We start from the raw sequence: 17,025 nt of genomic DNA on the forward strand, positions 1-17,025 counted from the left end.
CGAGACTAAAGCACGAACAGAAGGGGCACTTACAGTTGCTCTAGAGAGGCAAGTCCCTTAAACGCTTGCCTGTCAATTGACTGGATCTCATTCTTGTACAGATAGCTGAAACAAGAAACATTGGGGAGCATTAGCACAGACAGGAGGTCAAACTTCAGACGGAAAAGAACTGCATTGACACATGGAGACGGTTTCAAAATGAACGGCTGTATTAGAATGCAAACCGACCGTCTGCACCGTGAGAACACTGCCTCTCCCAGGGGCTTCCCTTCCCTCGAATCTCAAGTGGCCAAAAGCAACTGGTGCCAGCTGAAGGTGACCAAGCCCTGCTATGGGTTTTTCAGGTAATTCACAGACCTTAGACTACGGCTAATGAATTGCCCACAATACATTTGCTTCAAAGCCTCAAAAAGAAAACCATTTTCCATGGGCGTGTATAATGCATTGGTTATAAGATTCTATAACTGATATTGACATGTCTCTAAAATTCCCAGAAATAATCTGGGGAGTAGACAATATGAAGACGGAATGTCTCTGGAATAACTCACCCCTGGAACCATTCTTATAAAACAGAAGCATCAAAGGCCTATCGGAAGAGTCGCACAATCGGCCTGCTGCTTGTTTTGTATAAAGTGGTTGAAAATCTCAATAGAAGAATCCTAATTGCTAACATATTAACTTGGAATGTCAGTGTCCATAAATAGAGCTCTGGGAATACGACCACGCTCTCTCACTCCGTACCGCCTGGGGCTGAGCAGCCCAGTAGAGACTGTGCCACCCACAGAGGCCTGGTCCTGCACAGAGAACATGTGCCAAGCCTGACCTGACGGATGGAGGCTGAAAATTTCCACACCAAAGTATCACAATTCCAAAAAGAGCCACGAAACCATGTGCATCGGACCCATCCATCCCGGACGTGACGTGGGTTCCGCCAGTTTGCCTCACACACAGTGCTGGGCCAGCAGCTTGGGGGTCCCCAAGAAGGCTGTGAATCTGTGTCTGTGCCCAGACATGGGGACACCTGTCACTACCGTTCCTTAGAATCCCTGGGCTCCATCTCTGTTATAGAAGATGGGCAAGTCAAAATCCACACTTCTCCTACTTTTCAAATTCAGGCAGACACGTCTCTTCGAAACTGATGGCTTAGGCTCGCTCCACTCAATAAACAACATTTTTGTCTTAATGCTTACAATATTAAATAACTCACATCCAGAAGGGCCGAGTGTTTGACTGTAATGCAGTTAATAACGCCTGGGGCAGGATCCAGTTCAACAGGACCTGCACTGCCAGCCCGAGTTCTCACAGCCCAGCTGAGCAGATCTCACTTCCCCCTCCGTGCAGATTGGCAGAGCTGATCTCAAGAGTTACAAGCCTTCACACGACCGACCAGAACTCCCCAGCGACCCAGAGCCCAGTGCCCGCAGCAGAGGCCTGGCAAGGTCCCCACTTCTCCAGGCCACAGGCGTGGGATCCTTGAACTCCCACTGAACGCCTGGGTCTCAGTTTCCTCTGCTCTAAAACGGACAGAAACCGTTTAGTATATATACAAAGCTCTTAGAATATGGCCCTGTACCTATTAACGGCTGTTCACATGTGAGTTGTTACTATACTTCTGGAGAAGGCAAGTTTAAATGTAATTTTCTGTGCCCATTTCTTAAAAAACAAACAAACTGATTATCAAGGAGAGCATCACGTTAGATGCACTTTAAAAAATCAAAGGAAAGGATCGAATGCGTGGGACGACTGAATCAAACATGAATGTGCCTTTATAAAGACACTGGAATGGAATTTGTTTATAAGAATAGGTATTTATCATAATAATAAACTGTGATTTTCTGCTTCATCATAGAGCCGACCCTTGATCAGTCCTAACTGTCTCAAGAAATAATTCCATTAAAAAACGTGAACTGAAGGGAAGGCTTGTGCCCCACTAGACGTAATCGAAGTTCCAAGAAACAAGAATGACTCAGCCTTTACAGGTGTCCTTTGGTACTGACTCAATACACAAGGCTGAAATAACCAAAAGGCTTCAGGAGCGTTCTTAAGCACATGGGCTACGCACAGTTTAAATCACAGCACTGACGTCTTACAGTGTCCTAAATCACCCACCAGTGACAGCTGAGCAGGCAGAGGCTGCGGCTGCTGGATACACGGGTCCCCCGGCCTCTCTGGGCAGCTTCCCTGCTCTGCCCTGGTCTGTAGTCTGCTTCTGAGTCGTGACCTACGGACCCTTTACCACCAGTCTGTCCTTCCTCCACCCCAGTGACCTGTGTCCTCCGCCGCCAGGGACACCACAGCTTGTTACCAAGGGAGAGAGGGAAGGGTGTGCAGTGCAGGCTCTCAGAGGGCCCGAGGAGGTCGGACAGTGAAAACAGAGCCTCCCAAACAACTTCACTTTGAACACGTTTGCTGAGTTGCTCTTAATTATTCGAAACCAGTAACAAAAAATAAAATAAAATATTTTAAAAACCCTGTTAAACCTATTAAACACACATACACACACACAGGGAATGCTGGCTGTCAGCTGACTGCATCGACTTTCCAGGAAACAAAAGCCCTCTTCTGGAACTTGCACAACACTCGAAATACCAAAAAAGAGAAAAGGGTAAATAAACAAATAAAAGGCCTGTCTCTCATTTTAGCAATGTGGGGCGAGGCTCAGTCATGTTTATGTGAAATTTAAAATTGACATCCCACTCCAACGATGACGGAGGGGAAAAGCGTGTATGTAACACGTCGAGTATCTTCCAAACGGATTTCAGAATATACACCAACAATAACAAGACGACTTTGTTTTAAAAAGCAAAATAACTAGAGCATTAGGACAAATACCTAATGCATGTGCGGCTTAAAACCCGGATGACAGGCTGATGGGTGCAGCAGACCACCACAGCACATGCACCTACATAGCGAACCCGCACGTTCTGTACATGCATCCCAGAACTTGGTAAAGTAAAATTTAAAAAAAAAATTAAAATCAAATAAAAAAATAAAAATAAAATTTAAAAATCAAAATAACTTAAACATGTTTTGGTTCACTTATGATATGAATTTCCAATAAAAATAGCCGAAATAAATCATTGTTATTAAAAATAGCGCTCTTTGCAAAGTCACTAAGTCTTCAAAGAATAATCTGCCAGGAGCACATGACACACCCTTCTACTGTTTCCCTTCAACAGCTCCGATTTTGCAGCAAGCGCGTGTGTGACTGAGACTAGACCAGCACTTCCCAGGAAGCTCGTTTTCTAAACTGCAAAACTCATTTCAACAAGCAGAAGACGTGTCAAATGAAAAGAAATAGATTAAAATCAGTTTTTAAAAGTGAAATAAAAGTTAACCTCACAAAAATAAGAGGTGAAATCACTTAGAGAAACACAGGAAAATCTGCAGTAATTAGTAACATTCCACCGGCATCGGTTATTTAGATGTTACATTTCACCTACAGCTGGAAAGGCAGCTGGAAACTATTTTGACAGCTGCTATTTCGCAAAACACCTGTCAGCTGTTCCTATCGACAACTCAGTGTGTCATCGCCTCCCCCTCTGGAAGCGTCATCGTTACTTCTAGAGCAATTTTCAGAGGCTGTGCGTTTTAATTTTATGCGGTCCGCTTCACAAAGGCTTAGTGATGAGACACTAAAAATCACATCGTGTAGCACTTTATATCACTGACAATCCATTTTTGTAATCCCAGCTAAAGTGTTACTCACCTTCTGAAAATAAAACCTCATTTAAATGGATATATTTACAATAACTCACAAACAGCACAAAATTTAGCTCTATTTTTAAGTAATCTAAATATAGATACATAAGTTTTTAGGTTAAAGAACTGATCATTAACTTACAGATATTTTAAATTTTCCAAGTCTTCAAATGCCCCACTAGGTATCCTCTTGATCTGATTATTATTGAGAAGCCTATGAAAGAGAGTCAATCAGAATTTTTAAAAACAACAGAAAACAAACTTCAAAGCTGTGTTAAAACATTCCGACAGCCTTGGAAAAGGTCATATAATAAAACTCAGCAACAGACTCGCCGTCAACATTCAATGAGCGCTGAATCCACAGGACAAAACTCAGCTTTAGCGTTTAACCATCGTCATGAAAAAGTTGCTCAGAGACGATGTCCATGCCACTCCACAGTTTCCACCTTTTGACGCAGTAAGAAAACATTCCTTCCCTCCTATAGAAAGGGGTTTATTTCTTTATCCTGCTGTCTCTTAGATTTTCTGTTTCAGCCAGGGCTGCGGCCAGTGTAAGGCAGTCATGGTAGGAAGGTGGTCTGGGTGGGCAGGCAGGACAGGAAAGGTGGGCCCTGTGACCTGCGCTCCATTCACGTGCACAGACAAGGACCTGGTGAGAGAGGCCCCAGGCCCCTTGCCCCCAGGGTCAACAGTGGACAGGTGGCCCAGGCGGTCCCTGCCCCCCGTGACCCTGCCCCCTGTGACCCGGCTCTCCGTGATCCTGAACCCTGTGACCCTGCCCCCCGACCATGCCCCCCGACCCTGCCCCCGACCCTGCCCGCCGTGACCCTGCTTTCCGTGACCCTGCCCCCCGTGACCCTGCCCCCCGACCCTGCCCCCCGTGACCCTGCCCCCCGTGACCCTGCCCCCCTGACCCTGCCCCCCGTGACCCTGCCCCCCTGACCCTGCCCCCCGTGACCCTGCTCTCCGTGACCCTGAACCGTGTGACCCTGCTCCCCGTGACCCTGCTCTCCGTGACCCTGAACCGTGTGACCCTGCTCCCCGTGACCCTGCCCTTACGCCACTGTGCTCAGTCCTGGTGCAGAAGGGAACTAGCTTCCGCTGCACTGGGCGTGTCCTGCAGAACCTGGGGTCTGCACAGCAACACTGGACCTGGCCCTGCCTGCTCCCTCCGGGCGTCCTGGGACTCGCTTCAGTCCACTCCACGCTCAGAAAAAGCACTGTCCTGCTCAACCTTGTCACAGAGGAGGTGCAGGAGCACACAGAGGCCAGCCTGACCCCAGCAAGGGCAGAGCGATTCTGGAGCAAGTGACCCACGTGAAGGCCAGGGGCAAGCTTAGCGGTCAGCATGGGTCCCAATGTAGGCACACAGCCATGAGGCGAGACACACAGTGGCCACAGTCCTGGCATCTGGGTGCACTCTCCTTCTCTACTTTTCCCCGCCATGCCCACCGGTTGTGGGTGATGAGTTCACCTGCAGGGAAATGATGTAATGATTCCTATTTTTCTGTGAGTTTCCAGTAGAATATTTCTACTCACAAGGTGTTCAAGTTCCTCAGCCGCCTGAATGCCCCAGGTTGGATCTCTCTGATTCTGTTAAAGCGAAGATCTCTGTGAAGAAACAAGGAAGGTATTATGTGAAAAAAAATCTACAAACATCGTTACCTCTTCGCTGTTCTTAGTCAGTTTCAAAACAGTGACAATGCGGAATCTGATCACACTATCCCAACGTAATCCTTGTCAGTAGTTTGCAGAGCTGGCTCTGGTTTATGGTTCAATAAGATACTTCAAAGAAAGTATGTGTGTCACTGACAGTAACAGCATCGAGCCTGGGAGTCAGCGAGGGAAACTGTCCTTCCCAGTTACCGCCCCGTGCTGTGGGTCCAATTCTCCCAGAGGAGAAGGAGGAGGCGGCTCCACTCTGCCCATCGGGCTGTCCTGGCCATCATTCCACACTGTGCCCTCACACCCGGGCTCACTTTCCTCGGCGATGCCCACTGTCCACCAACAGCCTCCTCACACACACCCTCCCCTGCACTGCCATGCTCCTTTTTAAATAGATGAGATTTTAATTTACATTCATATTCAGAATATCACCAGTGGCTCCATGTACTCTCCACGTAGGAGCTGCTGAAAGTCAGAGGTGCCGAAACTGGGAGGTGGTGCTGGAGGAAGACACGGGAGGGGAAAGCAGCCGTCCGGGATACCCACTCACTTCATACGGAAAACACGGACCCATGACAGACAAGGGAGAACTGGGAGCAGCTGCAATTTCAGGATAAACAAATGACTGCAAAGAAGCTCCCGTACCTGAGACACAGCAAGCAGAGGGGCTGGCCAGCACGCGAACAGGTAAGGAGGCCGTCCTGGAGCGCCCAGCCTGCCCAGCACGCGAACAGGTAAGAAGGCCGTCCTGGAGAGCCCAGCCACGTGCCACAGCTTAGAGCAGAAATCAACCCTGACCACACCAAATCCAGAAACCAGGCTGCACCTCCAGAGCAGAGGATGGAGCGAGCACCCCCTGTTCTGACTCCCCGTTCCCCGTGGGAACCCACACTCAAGCCCCAGAGGAGGCAACGGCGACCTGGAAGCTGGAAAGCGAGACGCAGACTGGGCTACGAGAGCGTGGGGAGGCTGCAGGAGCAGCTGCAAACCCAGCTGCAAACCCAGCTTCCCGACGTGCAGGTCTTGCGCCAGTTCTGAAGTCGGATCCACCAAGCCCCTGGAGTGATGGGCAGAGAGGAGCCGTCCCATACACAAGTCCCTGCGCCCTGGGTCTGAGCACCTGAGAGGTGGCCAGTGTTGAGCAAAAGTGCAAAACTCACAGTGGACCTCAAGGACTTCCTACAGACAAACAGAACATAAGTATATCTTGCACAACTTTTATGCTGAGTACACGCTGAACTATGTACAAGTTTTGCATGCAGAGTTAAATAAAACATTTTTAAAACTAACTGTTTCTTTCTAATTTTTTTTCACAGACTGACCACAAAATGTAAAATTACAAAAGTAGTTATCACGGTATTTCTGTGGGATGGCACTGGCCTAGTTAAGGGGACCATTTCACAACCTGCTTACAGCGGTTAGGCCTCCCACCACGGTCTTAGCCAGGCCACCAAAAAAGACTTCTACTATGAAGAGGGCAGAACAGAGGGTCCCCTTTACTGCAAAGGGGGTTATCTTAACAGACGAAGTGAAACATGAAAACAGAACCAAACTGAAATTCTAGAACTGAAAAACATAATAGCTGAAATGAAAAGCTCACTGCATGGCTTAACATACTTAATAATGCAGAGGGGAGTGAACTTAGGAGCCACTAAATATTAGAAATGATCTCATCTGAGGAACAGAGACAAAAAGACACTCATACACCAATATTATACACGCACGTGTTCATCTGTATGTGGGTGTGAGTTTACATGTTCTGTCTGATACCACAGCACATGGAAGGAGCTAGAAACACTGTCACCAAACCGGAGCGTATGTTTGGGGCGGGCTGACTCACAATACAGCTACATCTGCACGCGTGTCACTGGAGGGGAACTGGAGCTGCCTCAGAAACCTACCTCCCCCAGAGCAACAGAACAGGCAGGGGGGTCCAGGTCCTCATGGCTCCGTCCCCGAGAGACAAGCTCAGGGCATTAAGAAACCACAGACACGGGAAACCAACGTTCCTTTCAAATATGAACCCCATCTGCAATCAGCAAGGGCTGATTTTTGCCTGAATCACTTCTCAATTTGCGAGATGCTAGACAGGTCAGGAGGGGTCTGCACGCCACAGAGCAGCCCAGATTCTGCCCAGCATTGTTCCACAGCAGCACTTGGGAGCCTGTTTGAAAAGCAAACTCCGGGTACCGCCCCAAATCTCCAGAATCAGTAGCTCTGGGAGTGGGTCCCAGTAACGTGGGTTCTAATAAGATTTCCAGGTGATTCTAAGTCGGGTAAAGTTTGAAAGGCATCATTCTTCAGGAATGCTCAAGATGGAATGCAAATACACACTATATAGACTGTTAAGTGTGCTGAGTGTGAGTAGACACAGGAAAGGCATCTGCACACACATGCACACTCACAAACACTAGCAGCGGCGTCTGCTCACTTCCTCCGCATTTCTTCCACATCTGATCCTCAGCTTACTGGCCATAATTGGCATAAAGCTTACAATCAATGTAAACCTAAACTCCAGTTAAAACGTGCTTAAGTCTAAGTGCAGGATATAAGGGCTCGCCACGTCATGACTTTGAAAGTAATGTTTGCACATGTCTGGGCGGAACAGGACTGTGGGGACGCATCTGATCCCTGCATTATGCAATTACGTATGACCCCATTACTTGACAAGCAGAATTATTATTTTAACAATCATAATAAATATTTCCACAAATAATCCTAACTGGGGGGAAAAAAAACCTTCCCGAAACCTTGAAGATTTAAAGAGCACTTCAACAAGCCTTCCTTGGCTCTTCTCGAGAGCTCCATGCTCCCACCCACCTCCTGCGGTGGTGGCTCCCCAAGGGGCTGCGGGCGCTGGAGAGGGACCCTGGGCAGATGTGACCACGTGGCACTGGCTGTGTGCCACATGCCAATGAGTGAGGCCACTGGGTCACCTGATCCCCACAGCCTGCGGGACCACTTCTCCCAACAAGCAAGGGGCTCTGGCACTCCCTCCATGAAGTAAATTGACATGATGAGAATGGAGATAGATTCTAGAAAGTTCTGGGAAACCTATAAGTGGCGTGATTACTAAAGCGAGTGGAACACAGATGAACACTGAGGGCTGACATCGGACAGGGCATCCATGAACTGTTGCCGAAGCCAGGGCCAAAGCCTCAGGAGATGGCAACACAAATGCCACACCCCTGCCTGGGTAAGCGCGAGGGGTGCATCCTTCTAAAGCCTGGGCCCTAAACCATAAAGCACCAATGACAATAAGCACCGGCGAACAAGGTCACAGAAGGAGGAGGCGCTTGTGTGTGAAAAGTGCTCTGTAAACCGAAAACTCTGCAAATAACCGTCACAGCATCCCCTTCAATTCCAGCGGATCCTCCCAGCGCATTCACTGGGTACCCGAAGCACGTATCAGGGCAGCCTCTGAACACCCGGCACCCAGAGAAGACCACGGTGCAGACAGGGAATCACTCAAGAGCTCAGAAATGACGACCGCAGGGCAGGGTCACCCCCACTTCAGAGGGACAAAGGAACGTCCTGGGGAAGCGACCAGCCCACGAAGGAACAGCACACGAAGGCGGCTGACGCGGGGAGGGAGGAGAGGACAAGACCCAGGTTAGAAGAAACCCCTTTCCTTGACAAGTAAGAATTTAGGAACTAAGAAAGGTGAGGTAACCGGCCTCAGGTCAGTCGGTCTGTAAGTGGCAGAACCAGAAAAGCAACAGACTCGGCCCAGCGCGCTCTCCTCGGCATGAACGTCGCTCTCACTGAAGGCATTTCAAGAGGTCGATCCTCCCTGGCAGAATTCAGGAGACTCGGCCCCTCACATCCAAGCGCGCTCCCGGGTGTGACCCACTCGGGGCGCGCGGGCGCCAGCACCCTCTCCGGTCTCCAGAGGAGCGGGCCTCACCATCGAGCAGGAACTAAGAACTTCTCAACTCAGAGTCTCAGAAATACAACTCAGATTCACTTGTATTTGACATTTACGAAGCAAGTGAGGACGAGGAGTCCGAGGGTAGTTTTCGCGTTTCCTTCCGTTTCCTTGTTAATATTTCCACTATTCTCAAATCTCAACGTACTAAAAATCCTACCAGAGAAAAAAACGTCAAGAATTGTAGTGTTTGGAATGAAACATCGAAGTGCAGGTTCACACTCGGCATCAAAATCACGAGTCACTGCAGCACTGCAGAACAGCTACAGGTTAGAACTGAAAGGAGGCGTGGAAACCCGAGTTCTAATCTAATTTCCTCCAGGGATTTTTTTTGCCATTAGAGTCCCTTTCACAGCAAAATAAATCTGTAATGCTTAATCATGACAAAGGTATGAATTTTAAAAAGCAGTCATTAAAGATTGTTTTATAAAGTTTATTCTACTATAATACCTTCCATAATACTGATTTTTAAAATAAAACAATCTTGACTTTTCGCATATGCAAAAGTCTCAGATGTGTTAATTCATTTTTAAATATAAAAAAAATAAAAATGTGTCTGGGCCTGGTGGCTCACACCTAGAATCCCAGCACTTTGGAAGCCCGAGGCAGGTGGATCACCTGAGGTCAGGAGTTTCTGGAACAGCCTGGCCAGCACATGGTAACCCAGTCTCTACTAAAAATACAAAAAATTAGCTGGGCGTGGTGGCGTATGCTTGTAATCCCAGCTACTCGGGAGGCTGAGGCAGGAGAATTGCTTGAACCCGGGAGGCAGAGGTTGCGGTGAGCCGAGATTGCACCATTGCACTCCAGCCTGGGCAACAAGAAACTCCATCACACATGCGTGCGCGTGCACACACACACACAAACTCAAAGCTACACACTACCTTGTTTGGATCAAGAACCAAAATTATCTCAATTATGAAATGAAAATTGACTAATTAGTTACTCTCATGACGTGATGACGGAAACTCTTGCCTTTTGCTCTTTCTTGAGCTAGCTGTGTATGATACGTAGGCTTATGTTTCCGACTAACAAGAGCCGGGGTTACCTGCAAATATTCCCTACATACTATGCATTTCAGAGGTGAATTGTTTTTATTCTCAATACGTTTTTATTATGACTTCATCTTTATTGTCTGGATTTTTATTTTTTATTTATTTTTGAGACAGTCTCACTCTGCTGCCCAAGCTGGAGTGCAGTGGCATGATTTCAGCTCACTGCAATCTCCACCTCCCGGGTTCAGCAATTCTCCTGCCTCGGCCTCCTGGGAGCTGGGAACACAGGCGCCTGCCACTGTGGCTCGCTAATTTTTGTATTTTTAGTAGACACAGAGTTTCGCCTTGTTGACTAGGCTGATCTTGAACTCTTGACCTCCGGTGATCCACCCATCTCAGTCTCCCAAAGTGCTGGGATTGCAGGCATGAGCCACCACACCCAGCCATTGTCTGGAATTTTTAAAAGTACTTTGTGCATCTTAACCCAAGATTTTTGATCACATTTGGATCACAATATTAAAAATCATCTTGAGGCTAATGGCAGAATTATTCTCATTTTAAACTCCTCATTAAGGTACAGGATTTCAACACAAACGTGCGTACCAGAAGTAAATCACAGCGACGGTGTTGTGGTTTTCTGTCATGAGTGTTGCTCAGCAGTGAGAACACACAGGTTACAGCAATACAGCCAAGGCTGGGGGGTTGGCTCACGCCTGTGGTCCCGGCAATGTGGGAGGCTGAGGTGGGCGGATCACTTGAGATCAGGAGTTTGAAACCAGCCTGGCCAACATGGTGAAACGCTGTCTCTACTAAAAGTACAAAAAATTAGCTGGGCGTGGTGGCGCACACCTGTAATCCCAGTTACTCAGGAGGCTGAGGTGGGAGAATTGCTTGAACCTGGGGGGGCGGAGGTTGCACTGAAATGAGATTGTGCCACTGCACTCCAGCGTGGGTGACACAAGTGACACTCTGTCTCAACAACAACAAAAAATGAATACAACCCAACGGCTCTTAGGCTGTGCTGCTTCAGAGGGGCAAATGTGCAAAGTGTTTTACTGATTTAAAGGTTGGAATTACAACCGATGCCACACGCCCTCTCCCAGGATGAATGTAGGAACAGAAGCCCCCACCCCGACCCCACTGGGAATGGTGGGAGGCTGAATCTTGCCTCTCCATGCCAGTCTTGCTGGAAGTGGGAGGCTGTGGGAGTTTGAAATGCCGCAGCCCAGAGCCAGGCCATGTGGCTGTCCATTAACATTTGCCTGACCCCAAATCACTTCAGTGCTTCCTACTACTGACTGCCTTTCATCACTGAAGGACACCCAGAGCTTGTGCCCCGAGAGTGACAGGTGGCCCTGCCTTACCACGGGGGTGCTCACGGAAATCCATGCACTTGGGTTGAATGTCAGGGAGTCTCACGTGGCCCACTGAAGTTTGTGAAGGACTAGGCCATCATAATGTCACTCGCTTCTGTACTTAACAGATGTGACCTGAGCCACCAGTGCAGGCAGCCAGTGACTTGAAGAGCACGGGCTAGTTCCAGCCTGCACGCGCCCGCAGCCGCAGGAGAGATGGGCACCCAGAGTGGAGGGCATGGGTGTATTTTAGAGGAAGAGTGGATAGGACCACCAAGGTGGGCTGTGTGGTGTGAGGGAAGCCTGGGGATGTCCCTTACTTCCACTGCGGGTGACGGGGAGCTGTTCAGAGAAGGGGGCTCAAGGTGGGGGATGCGGGATGGGGTCGGGGCGTCCAGCTGCCTGCGTCTAGCATTAGTGCTCAGGGTGTCCTGAGCCATCACCGCTGCAGACTGCACGTTCGTGCCGTCAGATTTGTGTGCTGAGACCTAATCCCCAAGGGGCTGGCATTGGGAGGCGGGGCCTCTGGGAGTGAGGAGGCCAGGACGGTGCTGCCGCAGGGTGGAAAGGCTGCCCCTGTGAAAGGACCCTCAGAGCAGCCTCGTCCTGTCCACGACGTGAGGACAGAGGGAGAAGGTCCCTTCTCTGAACTGGGGTGGCCCTCAGCAGACACCTGATTTGCTGGTGCTCGATGTTGGACTTCCAGCCGCCAGAGCTGCAAGGGTGAACTGGAAACTGCTGCTGTGTTTATAAGATGCCCACTGATGCCAGTAATGAGATCAAATTCCATAGTCAGGCCCCGCCTGCCCCTCAGCTACAGAAGCCTGGCCAAAATCCTTTGGCTGAGGGTCATTTCCTGTGGGATCCTGGAATATCCCAAATACCTGAAGGCAGAAGGAGCAGACGGGGCTTGGGTGAAGATTCACCTTGGCTTCCAGGTAACGGGAAGTGGGGGTCTGCCCATCCTCTCTCCCTGCCCTTCCTCCACAGCTTCCCTCTTGCACAGGGTCCCCTGTCACCGAGGCCTCCTCCAGGGTGCAGGAAACAGCCTGGGCCTGGGGCAGGCCCCACCAGGGCCACATGGACGGGGCCAGGGGCTGCTCCAAGAGAGAAGGGGAGACAGGGGCTGCCTCTCCCACGGGTCACAGACGCCACCCCAGTGACATGTGTGAACCCCAAACACCTGAGACAGGTCTCAGTCCATTTAGAAAGTTTATTTTGCCAAGGTCAAGGGCACGCCCATGACACGGCCTCTGACGACACCGTCCAAGGTCTTTGGGGCACAGCTCGGCTTTGTACATTTCAGGGAGACACGAGACATCAATCAATGCGTGTAAGATGAACACGGGTTCAGTCCGGAAAGGGGAGAACTTGAGGTGAAGGGAAGACAACTCCGAGACGGGAGTGGGTTTCTGGTCACAGGTAGGTAACGGCTGCATTGTTTCTGCTCAGATATGAGTCCATCTCGGTGAGCAGAGGGCCGCCTTTGAGTGGAATGGGAGGCGCGTCTGCCCGAAGAGTTCCCAGCGGCACTTTTTCCTCTAACTTAGTGACCTGGGGGGGTCCCACGACTTATTTTCTTTTCACATAAGTCTTGGGAATCAACCATCATCACATTGTTTGAAAGCAGACGATGCATTATTGATAGGTGTATTCTGAGGATGCAATGAGAGAACGTACACAGGACCTGGTAAGCAACCAGCTAAGAATTAACTAAAGTTACAGAAAAAAAGACAACAGCAGTAACGGCACAAACCCGACGTCACTTGGTCACGCCCAGGACGTGGAAGCAGGGCATGTCTGCATACATCCCAGTGCCCTGGGCATCCCCTGAGGGAGACGCAGAGTCTCAGTTCACTCCCAAACCCACGAAACCCACTAAAGACACACCCTCCAGAAAAGCTGGAATTGGGAGGGGTGAATGTGCCACGCCCCTTGAGCCCCGATGCAGGGTGCACCTCCCCACGACCTGGGACACAGGGCACAGGGTGCGGCTGCCCACCACTGGGATGCGTGGAGTATCACCAGTCCTTTTGGAGGGTTTCCTGAGTGGAGGGCAGGGCTGCAAGGAGCAGTTCTCCGTCCATCGCAGCCTCCCCCAGGCAATCCAGGCTCCTCGGCAGGGCCACTCAGGAGTCCACGTGGCTTGGACACGCCTCGAGGTACTGTCTTCTCTGGTCCAGCTTCTCCAGGGCCTCCAGGCCTCAGTCAGAACGAGCACATTGATCCGACTGGACGCTGGGTTCAGTTCTACCCTGTCGCCTGATTCCTGGGCTCTCAAACCCAGAGACTATCCCAGTGCGTCTGACCTTCAGTGAGAATTAGGAGCTCCTGGCTTTTTTCACAAATTTGGAAGCTGGTCTGTCTAGCGCCTAAAGATCTATCTGGGAGATGAGGCTTCCCTGTCCCACTGGTGGCCTGGTACTCACGGGGTCACAGTCCTGCCTCCACATCGGATCAAGTCCTCCAGGGAGCAAGTGTGGTGACAACTGTTTAAATCACAAATCGGAAAGGGTCTCACTGCAAGCCGCAGACTCCTACATCCCACTGGCATTGCCAGAAGCCAGTCAGCTTCAAGCGTCACCTGCCCCACAAGTAATACAACCTGAGACCACGCTGCACCGTTCCTCAATCCCAGATGCCTCATCCACGCCTTTTAATCATCAAACTGTCAAATCGAAGTAATCAGAAACAAATTATAATTTAGTCATGATATGTCTGACTTTTCTGTCATCAACCCACACTTTTTGCCCAAACTTTTGGAAGCACGAGGCTGCCAAAAATCTTCCAAACTGGAACCAAGGAAATCCCTGCAGAAGGGCTATGAGCTGTCAAACAGGCAAGAAGTGAGTAGAATGGGATGAAAAAGGAGAAGACACTTGCCCTGCACGAGGCGGGAATCAGCACTCTGGGTTCTTCGTTGAATCTTAGAGAATCGTACCAAGCTGCCTGGGCAGCCATCTGCAGACTCCCCTAGCAACAGTTCTGGTGACTGCGTAAAGGAAACAGGAAGCACCTTAGGGAACCCATTATACCACACCGATGTCCTAAGGGCTAGAGAGGAACTCTTAAGACTGGAAAGTAACAAGAAGTGACAGCGGGAACCAAACGCAGGCCGTCCTCAGGGAGCCCTTCTCCAGCTGGAACAATGAGCTTTGTCCCAGGAACGAGGTGCACACCCAGGCCTGGAAGCCGCAGGATGAACGGGGATTCTCCAGTCATCTTCCCACCTCGGCGCCAAGTAAACCCCGGGAGCTGGTGTTTGCTTTGGAGCTGCGTGCTTGAGCTGGGATCGCGGGGCTGGGCTGGCTGTGGGCTTGTGCCCTGGCGCAGGCCCAGGTCTCATCAGGCACCCTCTTGTCCCTCCCTGCCATTGTTCTGCAATTAGTTAAGAGGGGAAAAGACACTTCTTACAACCCAGCAGGATGCTGTAGCCAACAAAGCTCCTGGATTTAAAAAACGTTCTCCCTCCCGGGTTCCGGCAGCTCCGCTTTGGTTTGGGGCTGGAGTTTGCCCCCGAGGGCCTTGCTCAACCCCACCCAACACCAAGAACCCAGTCAGCCTCAGCCCTTAGCAGGACGTTTCTTCCTGACTAGAATGACAAAAATCCTAAGAAGCCTAAGTGACTCAAACCTTTACAGAGGCAGACACAGAAGCCGGGAAGGTTCCGCTCTGACCCACGATGGCCGATGAAAAGGAGGGGGTCCCTGACGCAGCTGTGCACCCAGAACCCCGACTTGCCCCACAGGGAAGAAATGGTGAGAGCTCCCTCAGCTGCCCCACCCCCATGGGGCACACCCAGTTCATAGAAACAGGGACATCTCTAATCGAATCCATTTGATCATCTCCCCTCCCGGGTGAGACACAATTCACCAAGAGCCCGTGCAGTCCGGTGTGCCCCGCTGAGCTCACTAAGGCCCTTTCTACATGTACAGGTTTTTAAGGAGTCACTGCTGATGCAGAATGCTGGCTCCAAAACACAGTCCTGCAGCGCCCTTACCACGGTGTCACCTGATTTCACAGACAGCACGGTCACAAGCATGATCTGTGGAGGCTGCCAGAAGTTCACCACGGGACAGAGCTCGGGGCCAGTCTTCCCCATGGGAGCCAGGCTCCTGTCCCTGCATCCTGGCTGTGATCCGACCCCACAGAAGAAAGGGTGAGGGAAGGGCCTCTTAGGGAAGCCACAGCAGGGCTGGGGTGCAGCAGGGTCGGGGCCCAGCATGGCCGGGGGACAGCTGGAGACAGCAGCACATCGTATTGGTATTAGGAGGTGAAGTCTTTAAAGGGACTCATGTTAGACTAGCACCCGCTCTCCACCAGCACCCACTCTCCACCACACCCGCTCCACCAGCACCCACTCCACCAGCACCCGCTCTCCACCAACACCCACCCACCACCAGCACCCACTCCACCAGCACCCACTCTCCACCACACCCACTCCACCAGCACCCACTCCACCAGCACCCACTCTCCACCACACCCACTCCACCAGCACCCACTCCACTAGCACCCGCTCTCCACTGGCACCCACTCCACCAGCACCCACTCTCCACCAGCACCCACTCTCCACCACACCCGCTCCACCAGCACCCACTCCACCAGCACCCACTCTCCACCAGCACCCACTCCACCAGCACCCACTCTCCACCAGCACCCACTCTCCACCACACCCGCTCCACCAGCACCCACTCCACCAGCACCCACTCTCCACCAGCACCCACTCCACCAGCACCCACTCTCCACCGGCACCCACTCTCCACCAGCACCCGCTCCACCAGCACCCACTCTCCACCAGCACCCACTCCACCAACACCCACCCACCACCAGCACCCGCTCCACCAGCACCCGCTCTCCACCAGCACCCACTCCACCAGCACCCACCCACCACCAGCACCCGCTCCACCAGCACCCGCTCTCCACCAGCACCCACTCCACCAGCACCCACTCTCCACCAGCACCCGCTCCACCAGCACCCGCTCTCCACCAGCACCCACTCCACCAGCACCCATTCTCCACCGGCACCTGCTGAACCGCTAGGCTGAATGAAAGCAGGGCCACCTGCAGGAAGCACTTGTGGAGGGCTAGGCAGGGGGAGGCGCTCTGGCGGTGATGACCCTCCTGCACAGCCAGCTCCCACTGCATGTGGGAGCCACAACCAAATCGTCACTCAGAAGGTCTGGGGAGATCGCGGCTCCTTATGAATGGAGGCCTGGACTCGTAACTGCTCTCTCAGGAGGCAGGAGGCCGAGCCAGGACCTGCCCCTCATCCAAAGCTCCACTGCACCCCACCCGTGGCTCCCATCTTGGCGTCCCAAGACAAGATGTCAACTTAACTCAACTTTCGAGTAACCATCCAGTAAATTATTTAAAAGTTTTC

At 51.2% G+C, this 17,025-nt stretch overlaps 1 protein-coding gene across 1 annotated transcript in view; it reads right to left on the bottom strand.

The window, feature by feature from the left end:
• Window positions 1–17,025, bottom strand: part of PXDN (peroxidasin) — a 108,498-nt gene that overhangs the window by 58,254 nt on the left and 33,219 nt on the right. Inside the window, exons 2-4 of the mRNA XM_064363796.1 lie at window positions 5,242–5,313; window positions 3,845–3,916; window positions 34–105 (exon numbers count right to left, since the gene is read on the bottom strand). Coding sequence (XP_064219866.1) covers window positions 34–105; window positions 3,845–3,916; window positions 5,242–5,313 — 216 coding nt within the window. The remainder of the gene's footprint in view (window positions 1–33; window positions 106–3,844; window positions 3,917–5,241; window positions 5,314–17,025) is intronic.

This window comes from Aotus nancymaae, unplaced genomic scaffold (genome assembly GCF_030222135.1).
Source record: "Aotus nancymaae isolate 86718 unplaced genomic scaffold, 86718_ANA_hifiasm-v0.15.2.pri h1tg000057l, whole genome shotgun sequence".
Lineage (NCBI taxonomy): Eukaryota > Metazoa > Chordata > Mammalia > Primates > Aotidae > Aotus > Aotus nancymaae.